Source organism: Salvelinus alpinus, chromosome 29 (assembly GCF_045679555.1).
Source record: "Salvelinus alpinus chromosome 29, SLU_Salpinus.1, whole genome shotgun sequence".
Lineage (NCBI taxonomy): Eukaryota > Metazoa > Chordata > Actinopteri > Salmoniformes > Salmonidae > Salvelinus > Salvelinus alpinus.
The window spans coordinates 23,465,820-23,480,365 of record NC_092114.1 but is presented as its reverse complement, the minus strand read 5'-3'; the positions used below and the strand labels follow the sequence as shown (position 1 = coordinate 23,480,365).

The 14,546-nt window shown below is 39.5% G+C and overlaps 1 protein-coding gene across 5 annotated transcripts; it reads right to left on the bottom strand.

Annotated features, from left to right (window-relative positions):
- Positions 1 to 557: 557 nt before the first annotated feature.
- LOC139559328 (otolith matrix protein OMM-64) lies at positions 558 to 12,280 on the bottom strand. 5 transcript variants are annotated; one of them, XM_071375231.1, is made up of 23 exons: positions 12,165 to 12,280; positions 11,311 to 11,372; positions 10,737 to 10,760; positions 10,544 to 10,576; positions 10,241 to 10,291; positions 10,091 to 10,132; positions 9,816 to 9,854; positions 9,035 to 9,070; positions 8,890 to 8,943; positions 8,334 to 8,378; positions 7,654 to 7,701; positions 7,208 to 7,267; positions 6,843 to 6,980; positions 6,644 to 6,679; positions 6,448 to 6,525; positions 3,566 to 4,369; positions 3,278 to 3,388; positions 3,097 to 3,153; positions 2,528 to 2,575; positions 2,292 to 2,339; positions 1,800 to 1,856; positions 1,453 to 1,542; positions 558 to 1,348 (listed from the first exon to the last, which is right to left on the bottom strand). In XM_071375231.1, exons 1-22 carry the CDS (start codon positions 12,173 to 12,175, stop codon positions 1,502 to 1,504), a joined length of 1,923 nt encoding a protein of 640 aa, XP_071231332.1. In that variant the 5' UTR covers positions 12,176 to 12,280; the 3' UTR covers positions 558 to 1,348; positions 1,453 to 1,501. The 5 variants fall into 5 exon arrangements, with proteins under 5 accessions (XP_071231332.1, XP_071231334.1, XP_071231333.1 ...); XM_071375233.1 differs by having other exon boundaries at positions 6,644 to 6,681; positions 6,869 to 6,980; XM_071375232.1 differs by having other exon boundaries at positions 8,334 to 8,372.
- Positions 12,281 to 14,546: the final 2,266 nt, after the last annotated feature.

Genomic DNA, 14,546 nt, shown 5'->3' with positions numbered 1-14,546 from the left:
GCACTGACTTGGTTGAAAGGAAAGTAGGGCGGGGAGCTATCCATCCAGAATGAAAGCTTTGTCAGGAATAGGAGTGTTGAACACTACTCGAAGGCATAATAAACAGTCCATCGAATGTCTCAAGATACACTTTAGGAGAAATGTGTGTCCGTTGGCCCTGCCTTACCTGTAGCTAAACAGTGATTGCTTCTTCACGCTTCTTCTTCATGTCATCATTGTCATTGGCATGGTCCCTTTTATTACTGTGTTGGTTACAAGTGTGCTATGTTATCACAGACCCCAGATGTAGGACTTTGCAACTTCAAAACATGGCTATTGAACTTGACATGTGTGTCAAATTCTCGTAACTCTATTGATTATTATTATATTGTATTTTGTACATTTGATATGTTATCATATTATTTATAGTTGATATTATTGTAAAGTAATCATTTCACCTGTTCTTTACGAAGCATGTGACAAATACAATATGATTTGAAAGTCCTGGGAGTCTGTGAGTAGGCTTCTTACCAGCTACTCGTTTCATCAACTGATTCACAATAACACACACATACAGCTTTTTATCCCCAAAAACTTGCTGACAACTCAGTCTTTATTAGATTCCCCCCTTGTGTACATATTCAAATGACATTCTCATTATGTCTATACAATTGTTATTTTACAATCTTTCCGACCAATGTAGATCACACTTTGTTAGTACTTTCTCTAGATTTGTTTTGTATACCTTATCAAAGCCTTTGTTGCGTCATAACACGTATGTACACTTCATTTTGTATAAAGGACCTAATGTTTTTCATAATTTAAAAAACAAATGTTGAGCTGTGAGTCAGTCGGAGTTATTTTTCAAATGTAGCAGCTGTGATCAGTTAGAAGGACAACGTGCCAATTGAGCTTTCTGTCAAGGACTGAGACAGCAATGCATCATATGAAAGCAGGAGGAAACAGTAGGAACCCTGCAGAAACATAGCAAACCTACAATGACTGAATTAAGAAAGAGACTTCTGGTTTTCTCAAGGGCATTGTAAGAGAACATAGTGACCATTTTATGAATATGCTAGTTGATACGACAGGAGTGTAACTACATAAACTGTCTTTAACAAAAACAAAGTTGACATTCTTCATGATTCAATATCCAACTACCCAAAAAACAATAAAGTCAAAAAGTGGGTAAAAATGTAATGTACACCAAAAAAAGTAGAATAATTTAATTTTATCCTCATAGACACTGCACACACCTTCACCATTTTGAGTGGCAAAAGAGGGTTAAGGAACTTAAGAGCAACATTTGACTAAAGTTTTTGTTGATATTGCTTGTTGTCAGTTTTCTGTGAGATTCACCATGATGGGTCTGCAATGAAAGGAGACGGAATGTGAAATGATTATATATATTTTTTCAATGTACAGTATACCTCTCCTCTCATTAGTAAGTACAAATCAATGGGCTTTAGGTACCAAAATGTCTGATTCCATCCACAGCGTGCTGTGGGCTCAACCCACAGGGCTAAGACTGGGCTGCCGTGGCGCTGGCAGCAGCATCAGCAGCTGTAAATCAAATGAGATATACAGTACATAGAAGTGAATACAGCAGCATCTGACTGCATCATACCGTACAATAAATGTATGTCAGAGTGAGAGACGGGTCAAATAAGTCTGTAATGGAAATATCACATGTACACACATAAAATGGATGCACGCATGACTAAGTCCCTTTGGATAAAAGTGTCTGCTAAACTGCATATATAATTATATATTAAAGTGCTGACATGGTTTGGTGTGTTGCAGTGTTCTGCTGACATTACCCTGCGAGGTGCCCTGTGTCATGTCATCCTGTTGGTCCAGAATGTCAGCTGGAACGGCTGAGAGAGAAAAAGAAACATATTTATTCCAATAACTTTCTGTCGTCTGTGTGTTGCTCTGTCACTTCCTCATACTTGTCATTCCCACCTCATCATGTGCTTTGGATAAATGTGTGTGTGTGTGTGTGTGTGTGTGTGTGGGGGGGGGGTAGGCTTATTGAAGAAGAAGAAGAAGAAGAAGAAGAAGAAGAAGAAGAAAGGGGCCATTTAAAGCAATTTAACACAAACACAGCCAGTCCTCCACACCAAACCTCTGGTGAGTTCAATAGAGTTGTTTATTTAACTGGTCTAGCTACAGCAAAGTGCCCTGGATTCCTGTGTATGTGTGTGTGTGCGTGTTTGTGTGTGCGTACGGGCGGGTTCATGTTTGTGTCTGCATAGTGTCTATTGATGTGAGTTGTGGGAGGCATCAGGCAGGGCAGTCTCCTCTCTTACCTTCAGTTGCCTCGACAACCGAGTCCATCTCACCAGACTTCATTATCTCTGTTCAAACAAACAGACATCTGATCAGAAAAGTCACAAGGACAAAAGATGTGTTCACTTTGTGGCTCGTTGACTGAGTTGACTGGTGAACACAAATGCACTGTTTTTTCCCCTGGTGAGGAAGCCTTGGAATGCTTGGTCCTTTCATTGGTAACTACCCCAAGAAGTAAGTTAGTTTTGGGCCTTACCTTCTGAATCTGGAGTCATTGTTTCTTCCCCATCTATCTCATCGACATCTGAGAAAAAAAACACGAATCAGCCTTGTTTTTACTATTTCAATTATTATTACATACATACGAGAAAAACGAATGATTTTAAATATATTTTTTGATGCATTTTAGGATATATGTGTGAAATAAAATAAATGGCCAAATAATGTATTTTTTATGCATTTTGTAATGTATTTTAATGCATGATATACATTTGTGAATGTATTTGGAATACATACATTATTTAGAATACATACATTTGTATGGCCAATGTTTTTTATTTCACATGAATTTTTTTCAAAATGTTAATCCTCGTTGGTCTCATCCTCATCTAAATAACAGATTAATATATATTATGTTGAGCCACAATAATGAATTTGAATGTTACAACAGCTAAAGAACAAGCCATTTGAATGTTACAACAGCTAAAGAACAAACCATTTGAATGTTACAACAGCTAAAGAACAAGCCATTTGAATGTTACAACAGCTAAAGAACAAGCCATTTGAAAGCCCCGGTGATATTATTCAGGATCAGAGGAAATAAACCTGTGTGTGAATCTGCGCCTGGCTCTGCATCCGATTCAGATTGGTCATCCTCTGAGTCTATGAGAAGAAAATGATGGACCGTTTGACATAAATTACTTGACATCTCTTTGATTCACTACTGCATGGTTCAGCTGAAAAACAGGCAAGGTGATCAAGTGACACACAAGATAGAGAGACTTACCAGAGGCATCCTTGTCCATATCATCTTTGTCCATATCATCCTTGTCCATATCTTCTTTGTCCATATCATTCTTGTCCTTATCTTCTTTCTCAGACTCAGCATCGTCAGAATCTATATCAGAAAGAAGTGTTTCAGTTACCACAATATAATACCATTGTCACTAACAATACTACACCATCTTTTACATGGAATCACATATGTACTTTTCATTATTATCTGTTTTTCCTGACCACATGACCTGGCCTAATTATTAGCTACTGTTCTATGGTTTTGTAGTGGTAACCTCACCTTTGGGCTCTTTCATCATGCTATCATCAGTGTCCTCTGGCTGGGCTTCAGTGTCCTCTTCACTGTCATCCTCTTGTGATTCAGGGGCATCGCTGGTCCCAATGTCCTTTTTACTGTTGGAGTCTGGTTCAGCCTCACTTTCATCCTTACTGTCCTCCTTACTGTCCTCCTGACTGTCGGACTCTATTGTTTTTAGTTTCCTCTCCTCCTCCTCCAGCTCCTCCTCCTCTTTCTTTGCCTCCGCCTCCTCCAACTCCTCCTCCTTCTTTGCCTCCTTCTCCAGCTCCTCCTCCTCCTTTGCCTCCAGCTTCGCCTCCTCCTCCTCCGAATCCTGTGGAGGCTCAAAATCTTGCCTCCCTACAGGGCTTCCCTCCTCGATGCTATCTTCAGGGCCGGGCTTCTGGTCCCCCACATCACTCCCCTCCTCCATGTCTGCTGCTACAGTCTCCTCCTGGCTGCCAATCACTCCTCCCTCCTCCAGGTTCATTTCCTGCTGCTCTGGTTCCTCCCTGGGGACCTGGATCACCTCATCGCTGTCATCATTGCTGTTGTCTGCGCTGTCTCTGTTTTTTTTATCATCTTTGTCTGGTTTGTCGTCTTCTTCGGTGGTGTCCTTGCTGTCATCTGAGTCGTTCTTGACGTCTTTCTCTGGCCTGTCATCGTCTGTGTCAGAGTCTGAGTCTGCAGCGCCTTGTTTGCTGTCACTGTCTGCCGCTTCCTCTGTCTGTGTGTCTTCTGCACGGGCCTTACCATCTAGTTCAGTGTCCTTATCCTCATCACTGTCATCTTTGTCTGTGGCAGCATCTGCAGACAAGTGACAAAGTGTTTAGACATCCTGGTAATGAATAGGGTTCTGTTAGGGCAGGTATTCCCAAACCCCCAGGGGTACGCACAATGCCGTCGGGGGTACGCCAAATAAAAATGTGATTCACATTTTTTAAAATATAAATATATATATATTTATTTTTTTAAACTTTTTTTTTCTTTTCACATTTTCAAACAGTCCATTTATATTTTCCAACGGGGCTATACATTTGGTAATACATTTTCTTGCCTGAGTTGCCTCGTTTCACTGCCAAAAATAAAATGAAACCATCTAGTGTGCAGCGAAATAACAACACAAATTCAAATACTGTTAGCCTAGTAATATAATTAACATCCAATCACATTAACCGTTACTCTCTCGCTGGAATTCCACTACCGGTCCGTATGTAGCCAAACATAGCTGCTGCTCATGTTGTTATCTGTACTGATGGCGCAAAAGCCATGACAGGGAGACATAGTGGAGTGGTAACGTGCGTGCAAGCAGTTGCTCCCGACACCACTTGGGCACACTGCAGCATCCACCGAGAGGCTTTTGCTGCCAAGGGAATGCCTGACAGCTTGAAAAACGTTTTGGAAAATGTTTTGGAAAAAACGTTTGGTTAAACTGGTTAACTTTGTTAAAGCAAGGCCCCTGAACTCTCGTGTATTTTCTGCACTATGCAATGATATGGGCAGTGACCATGTAACACTTTTACAACATACAGAAATGCGCTGGTTATCAAGGGGCAAATTATTGACAAGTTTTTTTAAATTGAGAGACGAGCTTAAAGTTTTCTTTACTGACCGTCATTTTCACTTGTCTGACCACTTGCATGATGAAGAGTTTCTCACAAGACTGAATCTAGGATTACAGGGACTCTCTGCAACTATATTCAATGTGCGGGACAAAATTGAGGCTATGATTAAGAAGTTGGAGCTCTTCTCTGTCTGCATTAACAAGGACAACACACAGGTCTTTCCATCATTGTATGATTTCTTGTGTGCAAATGAACTCAAGCTTACGGACAATGTCAAATGTGATATAGCGAAACACCTGAGTGAGTTGGGTGCACAATTACGCTGTTACTTTCCCGAAATGGATGACACAAACAACTGGATTCGTTATCCCTTTCATCCTCAGCCTCCAGTCCACTTACTGATATCTGAACAAGAGATCCTCATCGAAATTGCAACAAGCGATTCTGTGAAAATGTGATTTAATCACAAGCCTCTTCCAGATTTCTGGATTGGGCTGCGCTCAGAGTATCCTGCCTTGGCAAATCGTGCTGTTAAGACACTGATGCCCTTTGCAACCACGTACCTATGTGAGAGTGGATTCTCGGCCCTCACTAGCATGAAAACGAAATACAGGCACAGACTTATGTGCATCCTTTCAAGCACACCCTTCTCATTAACCTGTAGTGAGTTATTCACAATTTTCGATTAACAAATAAGGTTTTATATGTAAGATGGTTAAATTAAGATCATAATTATTGATTATTATTATATTATTATTTGTGCCCTGGTCCTATAAGAGCTCTTTGTCACATCCCACGAGCCGGGTTGTGACAAAAACCCACACCCATTCTTATGTTTAATAAATGTATCGTATAGTGTGTGTGTGTGGCAGGCTTACAATGATAGCAAAAAAACAACATTTGAGAGTGCGATGACCCTGGTGCTAGAGGGGGTACGCAGCTGGAGGTTAAATGTTTGAAGGGGTACGGGACTGTAAAATGTTTGGGAACCACTGTGTTAGGGTATATGAAGTAGAATATGTAGAACCAAGTGAGAACAAGAGAGATCCTAGTACTGAGCCTTTTGGGAGGCCAGTGGTAAGACCTACCCTATCATGACCCTTGGGTGAGAGAGACGTAACCTTCAATGAGCAGACTCCCCTGCAGAGTCGTTATCTAACGTTTTTTCTTCATCTGCGGCATCCTTCTCATCTGCATCAAGAGGATGCAGATGAGAAGGAAGTCAAAAACAGGTTTATGACCAACTGAAGGGTAGAACAGCTCAAAATTACAGTTTCCCAGACAATCAATGTCCAGTTCAGAAATGTCAACTAAACACACCTGCATCACTCTTGTCGTCACTCTTGTCATCATCTTTGTCCGTCTCTGTGGCCTCATCCATGTCATCACTGGTCACATCTACAATAACACATTATTTATGTCATCAAACTGCCGTAACCTATTATTTGATGTCTTTGAATTGCCAATGAACCTGTCTAGTACAACATTACAATAAAAACCTTGATGTTGTTCTTACCAGCAGAGTCAGCTTGCACGCCTGTCAGCACTTCATCTTGAAAAGAAACAAAAAGTTGGTTGTGTGTTTTATTATGAGTACCTAATCATATTTTCATTAGACAGGATAATGTATTGTCTACTTATCAATGCTTTGAATGGGGGATCAGTGTATTGTGTGTGTCAGGACTATCACAATGTCTGCTTTAAACACATTTTACCTGTGGAGTCACTTCCTGGAGACTCTGTGGAGTCACTTCCTGGAGACTCTGTGGAGTCACTTCCTGGAGACTCTGTGGAGTCACTTCCTGGAGACTCTGTGGAGTCACTTTCTGGAGACTTATCCACACCTGCTGAGTCTGAAATCATAATTTAATTAGCAACACAAATGTATTATATTTATTAATTAACAACATAGACCTGTTGATGTTTACAGCAATGTTTGTTACACTGATGATGTTTATTATAATGATAATGCTTGTTACAATGATAATGTTTGTTACAATGATAATGTTAGTATGTTCTGATGATCTGTGAAGTTAGAGTTTGGTTATTGTGCAAGTAAGTCAGAGAGAATGGGTCTTACCCAAATCCTCTGTTGACACCTCTGTTGACACCTTCGCCCTGTCATCTGCACCATCTGTATCTGTGGTGAAGACAGACTAAATGAGTCAAAATTCAAACAATTTATGGCCGTTTTGTAATGGGTGAGTGTTATTGTGGCCCTAGTCTAGAATTAATTAATTGTTTTAGGGTACGTCCCAAATGGCACCATATTCCCTATACAGTGCACTATTTTTGACCTATACTAAACAGTCCTGGGTCAGTATCCCGATTCAAATAACTGGGTCAGTATCCCGATTCCAATAACTGGGTGTATCCCAATTCCAATACTTATTGTTGATCTGTCTATCTATTGATTGACGTATGTCAAGTCAAAATTATCATTCACAGTGATGAAGGACTTGTAGATTTAGGCTCAGTGGTTGTGAAGACTGCCATTGCTTTCTGTGCTGCAAGATGTGCCCTCACCTGGTATATCAAAAGTGTCTACGGTCTCTGCCACAGCCTCAGAGGCATCTGAAAAAAACAGATCATATTTGATCATGTACTGACAGTCATCATCAGCTCTACCCTACATCCCTCCATTAACGTAGCCATGTGGACTCAGCTAATAATGTAACCTAACGTAGAAGGAGTAAAAGAAATGCCTGAGTGGAGTTCCCACATCCACTTTTCTGCGGAAAAGGAAGCTAGGTTGAAGATAGCTGTATCCCTGAAAACCGGATGCATCCGGTTGTTGGCAACTCCACTCAAGGTGCTAGTAATGTAACAGTATTTCTGTATCATTATATTACTATGTATCAGATGAACTATCATTTTCTACTTTATTATATTACTATGTATCAGATGAACTATCATTTTGTACTTTATTATATTACTATGTATCAGATGAACTATAATTTTGTACTTTATTATATTACTATGTATCAGATGAACTACCATTTTGTACTTTATTATTTTACTATGTATCAGATGAACTATCATTTTGTACTTTATTATATTACTAGGTATGATAACTCTAGTCTAGAAGAACGTGCCTTTCATTTTGTATCTTTGTTTTGACTAAAGTATCTGTTGTGTCCAAAAGAATGAGACAACTTTGACATTGGGTAGCAAGAACATCTCTCAAAACATATTGTTTCACTCACCAGCTGCATCCGTTGTATCTTGGCTGCCTGCTGCTTCAGCTGCATCTTAACATAATGACATTAATGTTATTGGAAGGTATGAAAATACTGTATCATTTCTTACCTTGTTATTGAACATGATTACATAACCATACAGTAGTTTGGCCATCTATTTGCTGATGATGTTAACTGCCACTAAAATGATTTATTTGATTTATGCTTGACAATAGATGTATGGCTGCAGTATGTCTTCCCCCAGGTTTGTCCAATTCGCACTTGAAAGTAGACAGACAGATGCAGTAATTCTTGTTAAAAAAAATGCACATGACAGCACAGCACAGGCCAGTGGGGCCTGGGGAAATAACAAATGCCATGTATTCTCATCATCACCATGGAAATCATTTTAGGGTGTCTGACTTTCTCTCACAGATTTTGACCCAGGCGAATGTGTGGCACGCAGTGCTGTGACACACGATAGAAGACTGCATCTGTGCATCCTGCATTGTTATAGAATGATTTCGGCCTTTGCCCTTAACCTTTATCATTGACCTTTGTGTATTTTGCTCCTAGGTCTCACCTGGGGCATCAGAGTCATCAGGATTGACTGTAGTTTCCACGCTGGTATCTCTGTCTGTAGGACAAGGAAGGGTGAGTATGATGCTCTCTGTGAAATCCCTAGTATAGAGTGTTTTTCATTGAATTCAAATTAATTGGTTTCTCACTGTATGTGTCTGGGAATATATCACTGCTACTGGCATCTGATAAATGAAGAACAAACATCGGGTGAGTTGGAATTAGACGTTTGGCATGAGAAGTTTTAGCCATGGATTCTTCAGTACTAAAATCTGTCTGGGTAAGATTAATATTACCATTACATGTTTCCTTGGTAACTGGTTTTGATTGGGCTTACTGCCTTTCAGATAGTGTATTCCTCTAAGACATCTGATGTAGTTTATAGTGGGTGTTATAGAATGACAGTAAGTAAACAATGTGTTATGGCATGAGGAGGTTTGGGGAATTGGGAAACGTGGTTTTTGGCGAGCCTTGACATACCTCTGGCTTGGATTTGAGACCCCTTTGGTTTACTGTCTGGACATTTACTGTCTGGTCTAGAAAGCATTTGTTTAGCTACGTTGCGGGGGGGGGGGCTGTTGTTATACTGTATGTGAGTATCCACCACTGCAGATCCTCTATAGGGGATAGTTAAGTGTTTTTTTATAGTCTTATAGCAGGCCCGTTTTGTCTTCTCACTAATTATTTGCTATTATTTTGATAATTGTGGCTAATGAATGATTAGGTGTGTATTTCTTACATTATAGTCTGAGCGGCTCAACATGTGTTGTCAACAGACACCCACCCACACACCCACCCACACACCCACCCACACACACACCCACCCACACACACACACACACACACACACACACACACACACACACACACACACACACACACACACACACACACACACACACACACACACACACACACACACACACTGACCTGGGGTGTCTGTTGTATCAGGTGAGGTATCCACTGCACCTAAAAACAAATCATGATCAACAGCTCAATGTTCCTTCTCTCATGTTGAACTTTCTTCACTGGTACTGTGAGGGGAATTGTTTTACTTTCTTAGGGAATCGGCATATTCATTCTTGTTCTCTAATCTACAGAGTTGGTTTCCTTGAAAGTCTAGCTGAGTTGGTTCTACATCATTCACTCAAGATGACATTAACTTCTTCCTTGATGGAAAGATCCCCAGACCCAGACCCTCGTACCTCCTGCTAGCTCTTTACTGGAATCAGTCCCATCTGTGGTCCCTGTGAACAACAGAGGATTTCTTATTAGTTTCCGTCTATATAAAATGGTACATACCTTGTGTGGTTAAGAAGGTATTAGGTAGGAGATACATTGGCGTCAGTACAAACCTGCGGAGACTCCATCCGGGCTGCCTGTGAGGCCTCCGCCATCTTTGTCACCTGAGACAAAAAAAGTATCATAGCACCCCTTGCCAATGATCACCCAGCTAAGCCAATACCAAACTGGAAAACTCAGTATCTTAATGTATCCAATTATGCAACAGTCAAATGGTTTGATTTTTAGCACTGTTGATGTTTCAGTCCATTGTTTTCAAATGGAAATTAAATTAAAGGACAAAGCACATATCATAAGTGATCCATATATAACCTATATGTGTAGGCTTTGACTGGAGGGGTTTTCAGTGTGCTTACCTTTAAGGTGCACTAGCAAGGGGGCAGCTCTCTCTGAAACACACAGCACAAGGAATGGTGTCATTACACCAGCATAAACACTAGTTCGGACTGAATAGAAAACCACTTCTAATTAACAAAGCAGATTAGCATGTACTTTTCTAACTGTTGTGGTAATTATGAATGTCATGATAAAACACAAATTACACATTACCATCATTGTCTGCCTCGGTTCCATCTGTCAAATATATATGCATTAGATAGCATTAGGGGAGCATGATTAGTGGTTTGGGGAACTAGCTCCATTTGAATGGGTCATATATGAGGCCCTCCCTACTCCTCTCTCTACCCCACATCAGGCAAAGGACAACAGACCTCTTTTGTGTCTCCACAGAGAGACCAGGGTTCTGATTTCACTGCCATTGTGGAGAAGCAGAGGACTCCCATTGTGATTCAATGAGATGGATGGAGGTCGCAGTATACATTGGAAATGCCTCCTCACTTAAACATTATGTAATGGTCAATTCGGTTTATATATTTGCTCACTTTATGTTTGCAGTGTAGCTTAGAGTAGTTTAAACTGGATAACTGGAAAGGTGAAGCATGAAATGCATAACCCATTGTTTTGTCACAGTGATGAATGAAATTAAACTTAAATAAAAACCATCGTCTAGACAACATCTTGTGCACATAACTATAAAATTGTCATTATTATTAAACTGTAGTTACCGATGGAAGAATCTAAATTTATATGATTTAGAAGAATGTTTACTTGAATGTTTTCTTACCAGTAACGGGGGCTGAGATAGCAAGACCAGCCAAAGCAAAGATCAAAGGAACAATCAACAGTCTGTTAGAATAAGAACACAGAGATAGAACTGGTTACTTCACTTTTTAAACAATCATTTAGTCAGACAGATAGTCTGTGTTCTCCTAGAAGCCATCTTAGGGTTTTTAGTGGCAGTGGAACATTTTAGAAGGACTATTTGAGAATGGAAGGTTGCAGGAAATGTGTTTGCCCTGCTCATAGCATTATAATAAATGTGAATATATGTACCTTGCAGCAGGGAAAGGTATCTTATGGCCATTCTTATGTTCAACATATCTTATGGATAATTAATGATCACTAAAACCAATTAAAAGTTCATTGAAAGTTCATCAATGAAAAGTTGTTAGATTATGTACTTTATCTTTGTAATATAATGCAAAGTCAAACACAGGGTGTTTATTAAACATTTTGACTTTCTCAAATTCTGACTTCTCAAAAGCTTTTTAAAGACCGTCTAGAGTCCCATCATTTTATCTCGTACCACAATCATTATTGGGTTTTGATGCTATTGTTATTGGAAGTTTAGAAATGAACAAGGAAATCTTAAATAAGAAAAATAACTACATTTCCAACATATTGCGATCCACACAAAAACAATTGATTCAACTATCCCCTCTTGCCATCATTGAAATACCCCCAACAGATGTAAACTTCTCAGGTTTCATTCTACATGTAGAGTGACAAATAAAACTTCTCCCAAGAATAGAGATATATGTCCAAATAGATTGAGTAATTGTATTAAGTACCCGTACACACATGTAAGTTCAAAATAAATACCCAAAGCTAGCCATCCTTGTGTTAGTATTCACTTACCGTGACAACATTGTGATGGGATAGTTTAGCCAGTGGGGCGACACTCAGGTGTCTCTAAAGTTTCCAGTAGGTCTACAGTCTGGCTGGAGGGAACCCAAGGGGTTTTATACTTTCACCACTCCCTCCGCTCCTAGGGGGCAGAGCCTGTGAGACACACAGAGAGACACCGGGGGCTTGCAGAGGAACATCATTGCACTCCTTTAAAATAAGGTTGAGAGAGGCTCTGACAACTTTGTTTGTGTTTCCAAACAGTGTTATGTATTAAGTCTCCTCTGATCGGAATCAATCCCCCATATCTCTCCCCTAAACATTCAGCCCCTCACACATACTCATAGCATACACTCACCCCGCCCCCCTCTCAAAGTAACCAAACATATCACTTAGGTGTGTAGATCATTTTGTTGTTTTATTTCTTTTGTTTGCCCATGAGATTTTAATTGTGTTTGTCAAGTGAGCTGTGGTTGGTGTGTTCTTCTGGGGAACAAAACACAGATATGTGGTTAGGCAGGAAATGTTCTTGGATTTTTAACTATGTGATTACTCTGCACTTTTTTCTTGGCATAGCACGCTACTCGTAGACTACCTGCCTAGAAGTTATCTAGTGGTAAGGGTATGACGTAGCCAGATATAAAGTCGGTATGTTGTGATGTTTTTATGGTGTGAACTGAGAGTCAATGGCAGTAGAGGAATGGGTTCTACAATGCTATTTATGAAGGTTATGGAATGATCACCGACACAGGATGTTGAACATGTTGTCAAAAAAATTAAAGCTTCATCAAATCTGTCCTTAAAATCTTTACATCCTTGTCAGAGCTGAATGCCAGCCGGAGAGGAGGAGATTGTTGAGAGACCTTCAGTTTTTCTTTGTTTTACATTAGGCAGTAGAGAACCTTCTCACAAGGTTCATTATGGTTGAAACAGTGAAGCAAACGTCAAGGCAAATAGTGTGCCTTGATGTTACCATTTTTAAGAATATTGTAACATGTTTAAAGCTTTGTAACTTTTTAATTAAGTTTTCTAGCAGTGTTTGGGCACCTCTGTGATAGTCTAGGACTTTGTCCCACCCACTCAACTTTCAGTGACTTGATTAGGATTTAGCATGTTACGTTTTGAGACTTTGACCAAAAGATAAACCTGGACCAGCATGGATAACTTTAGTATCATCTCTATGGGAAAAAAAGTTGCTACATTATCACCATTATCATTTCACTTTTCACAAGTCGCATCACAGACTTACACTCTCACTCTGAGGAAACTTTTAAAGCCAGTGTTGAAGAGAAAGGAGATTTTTTGTTTCGTAGTTCCAACCCAAACTCTTCTTGCATGCTTGTCAAATAACTCTTCTACTTACCTGATGAAAACATTAATTAAGACATTTTCACATGCAAGATATCCCACTGGCAGGATTAAAATGGGTCTGGACTTTTTCTTATAGGTCAGATTTAACTCTCTTGAGGATTGGGGATTGACCGTTTCAGATGCTATGCTAATCTGATGCTAATGTTAACGTTTGTATGGTAATTAGGCGAATAGGTGATCACTGACGAAAAGCCAATAGATAGTTACTGTTACAGAATAGAAGATAATTAGCTAGCTTCCAATCATATTAACTCCCTGTTGTTAACTTTATAAACCTCTTTAGAAGTTTTTGTATTTATTTTTGGTAATACCAATTACCCCACTGAAGACACATAGTATACTCGGTCATAAAATACTTTATATGGTCAAATAAAATTCATAGTATAAAAAGGAAAGTTTTACATCTTCCTAAGTCTGAGGGTGGTTTAACCTTCCAGACTTGGAATTGTATCAACTCACTACCCAAGGATTTTACTTGCGACATATAGTTAAAGCTGCAATATGTCACTTTTTGAGCGACCTGACCAAATTCACATAGAAATGTGTGTTATAGAGCTGCCATTCTCATTGGAAGCAAGACTATGAAGGGGTATATCTGTTTTATGTGCGCTATTTCTCTGCTTCCCGTTAGTTTTTGCTCTTTTACCTTTCGGTTTTGTACACCAGCTTCAAACATATGAAAATTCAATATTTTTGGTTATGGAAAGCGGTTTAGATGGTACAGTGATTCTCTACATTATACTTGCTTGTTTAGTCACATAAACTGAAATTAGGCAAACTATTAGAATTATAGCAACCATGAAATGGTGGAGCGATTTCTGCATAGTGCATCTTTAAATGCACTAAAGAAGAACAATAGGAACATATTGAAGATGCGGATGCTCATCCCCAGAATATTTTTGTGTCTATTTTCAAAGGATAAAGCTAAGAACATTAACAACTTCATAGTTACGAACACTGTAACAACATGGAAGGAAATGAAACGTTTTCTACAAGAACCAATGCGACTTCCTAAAAACACAA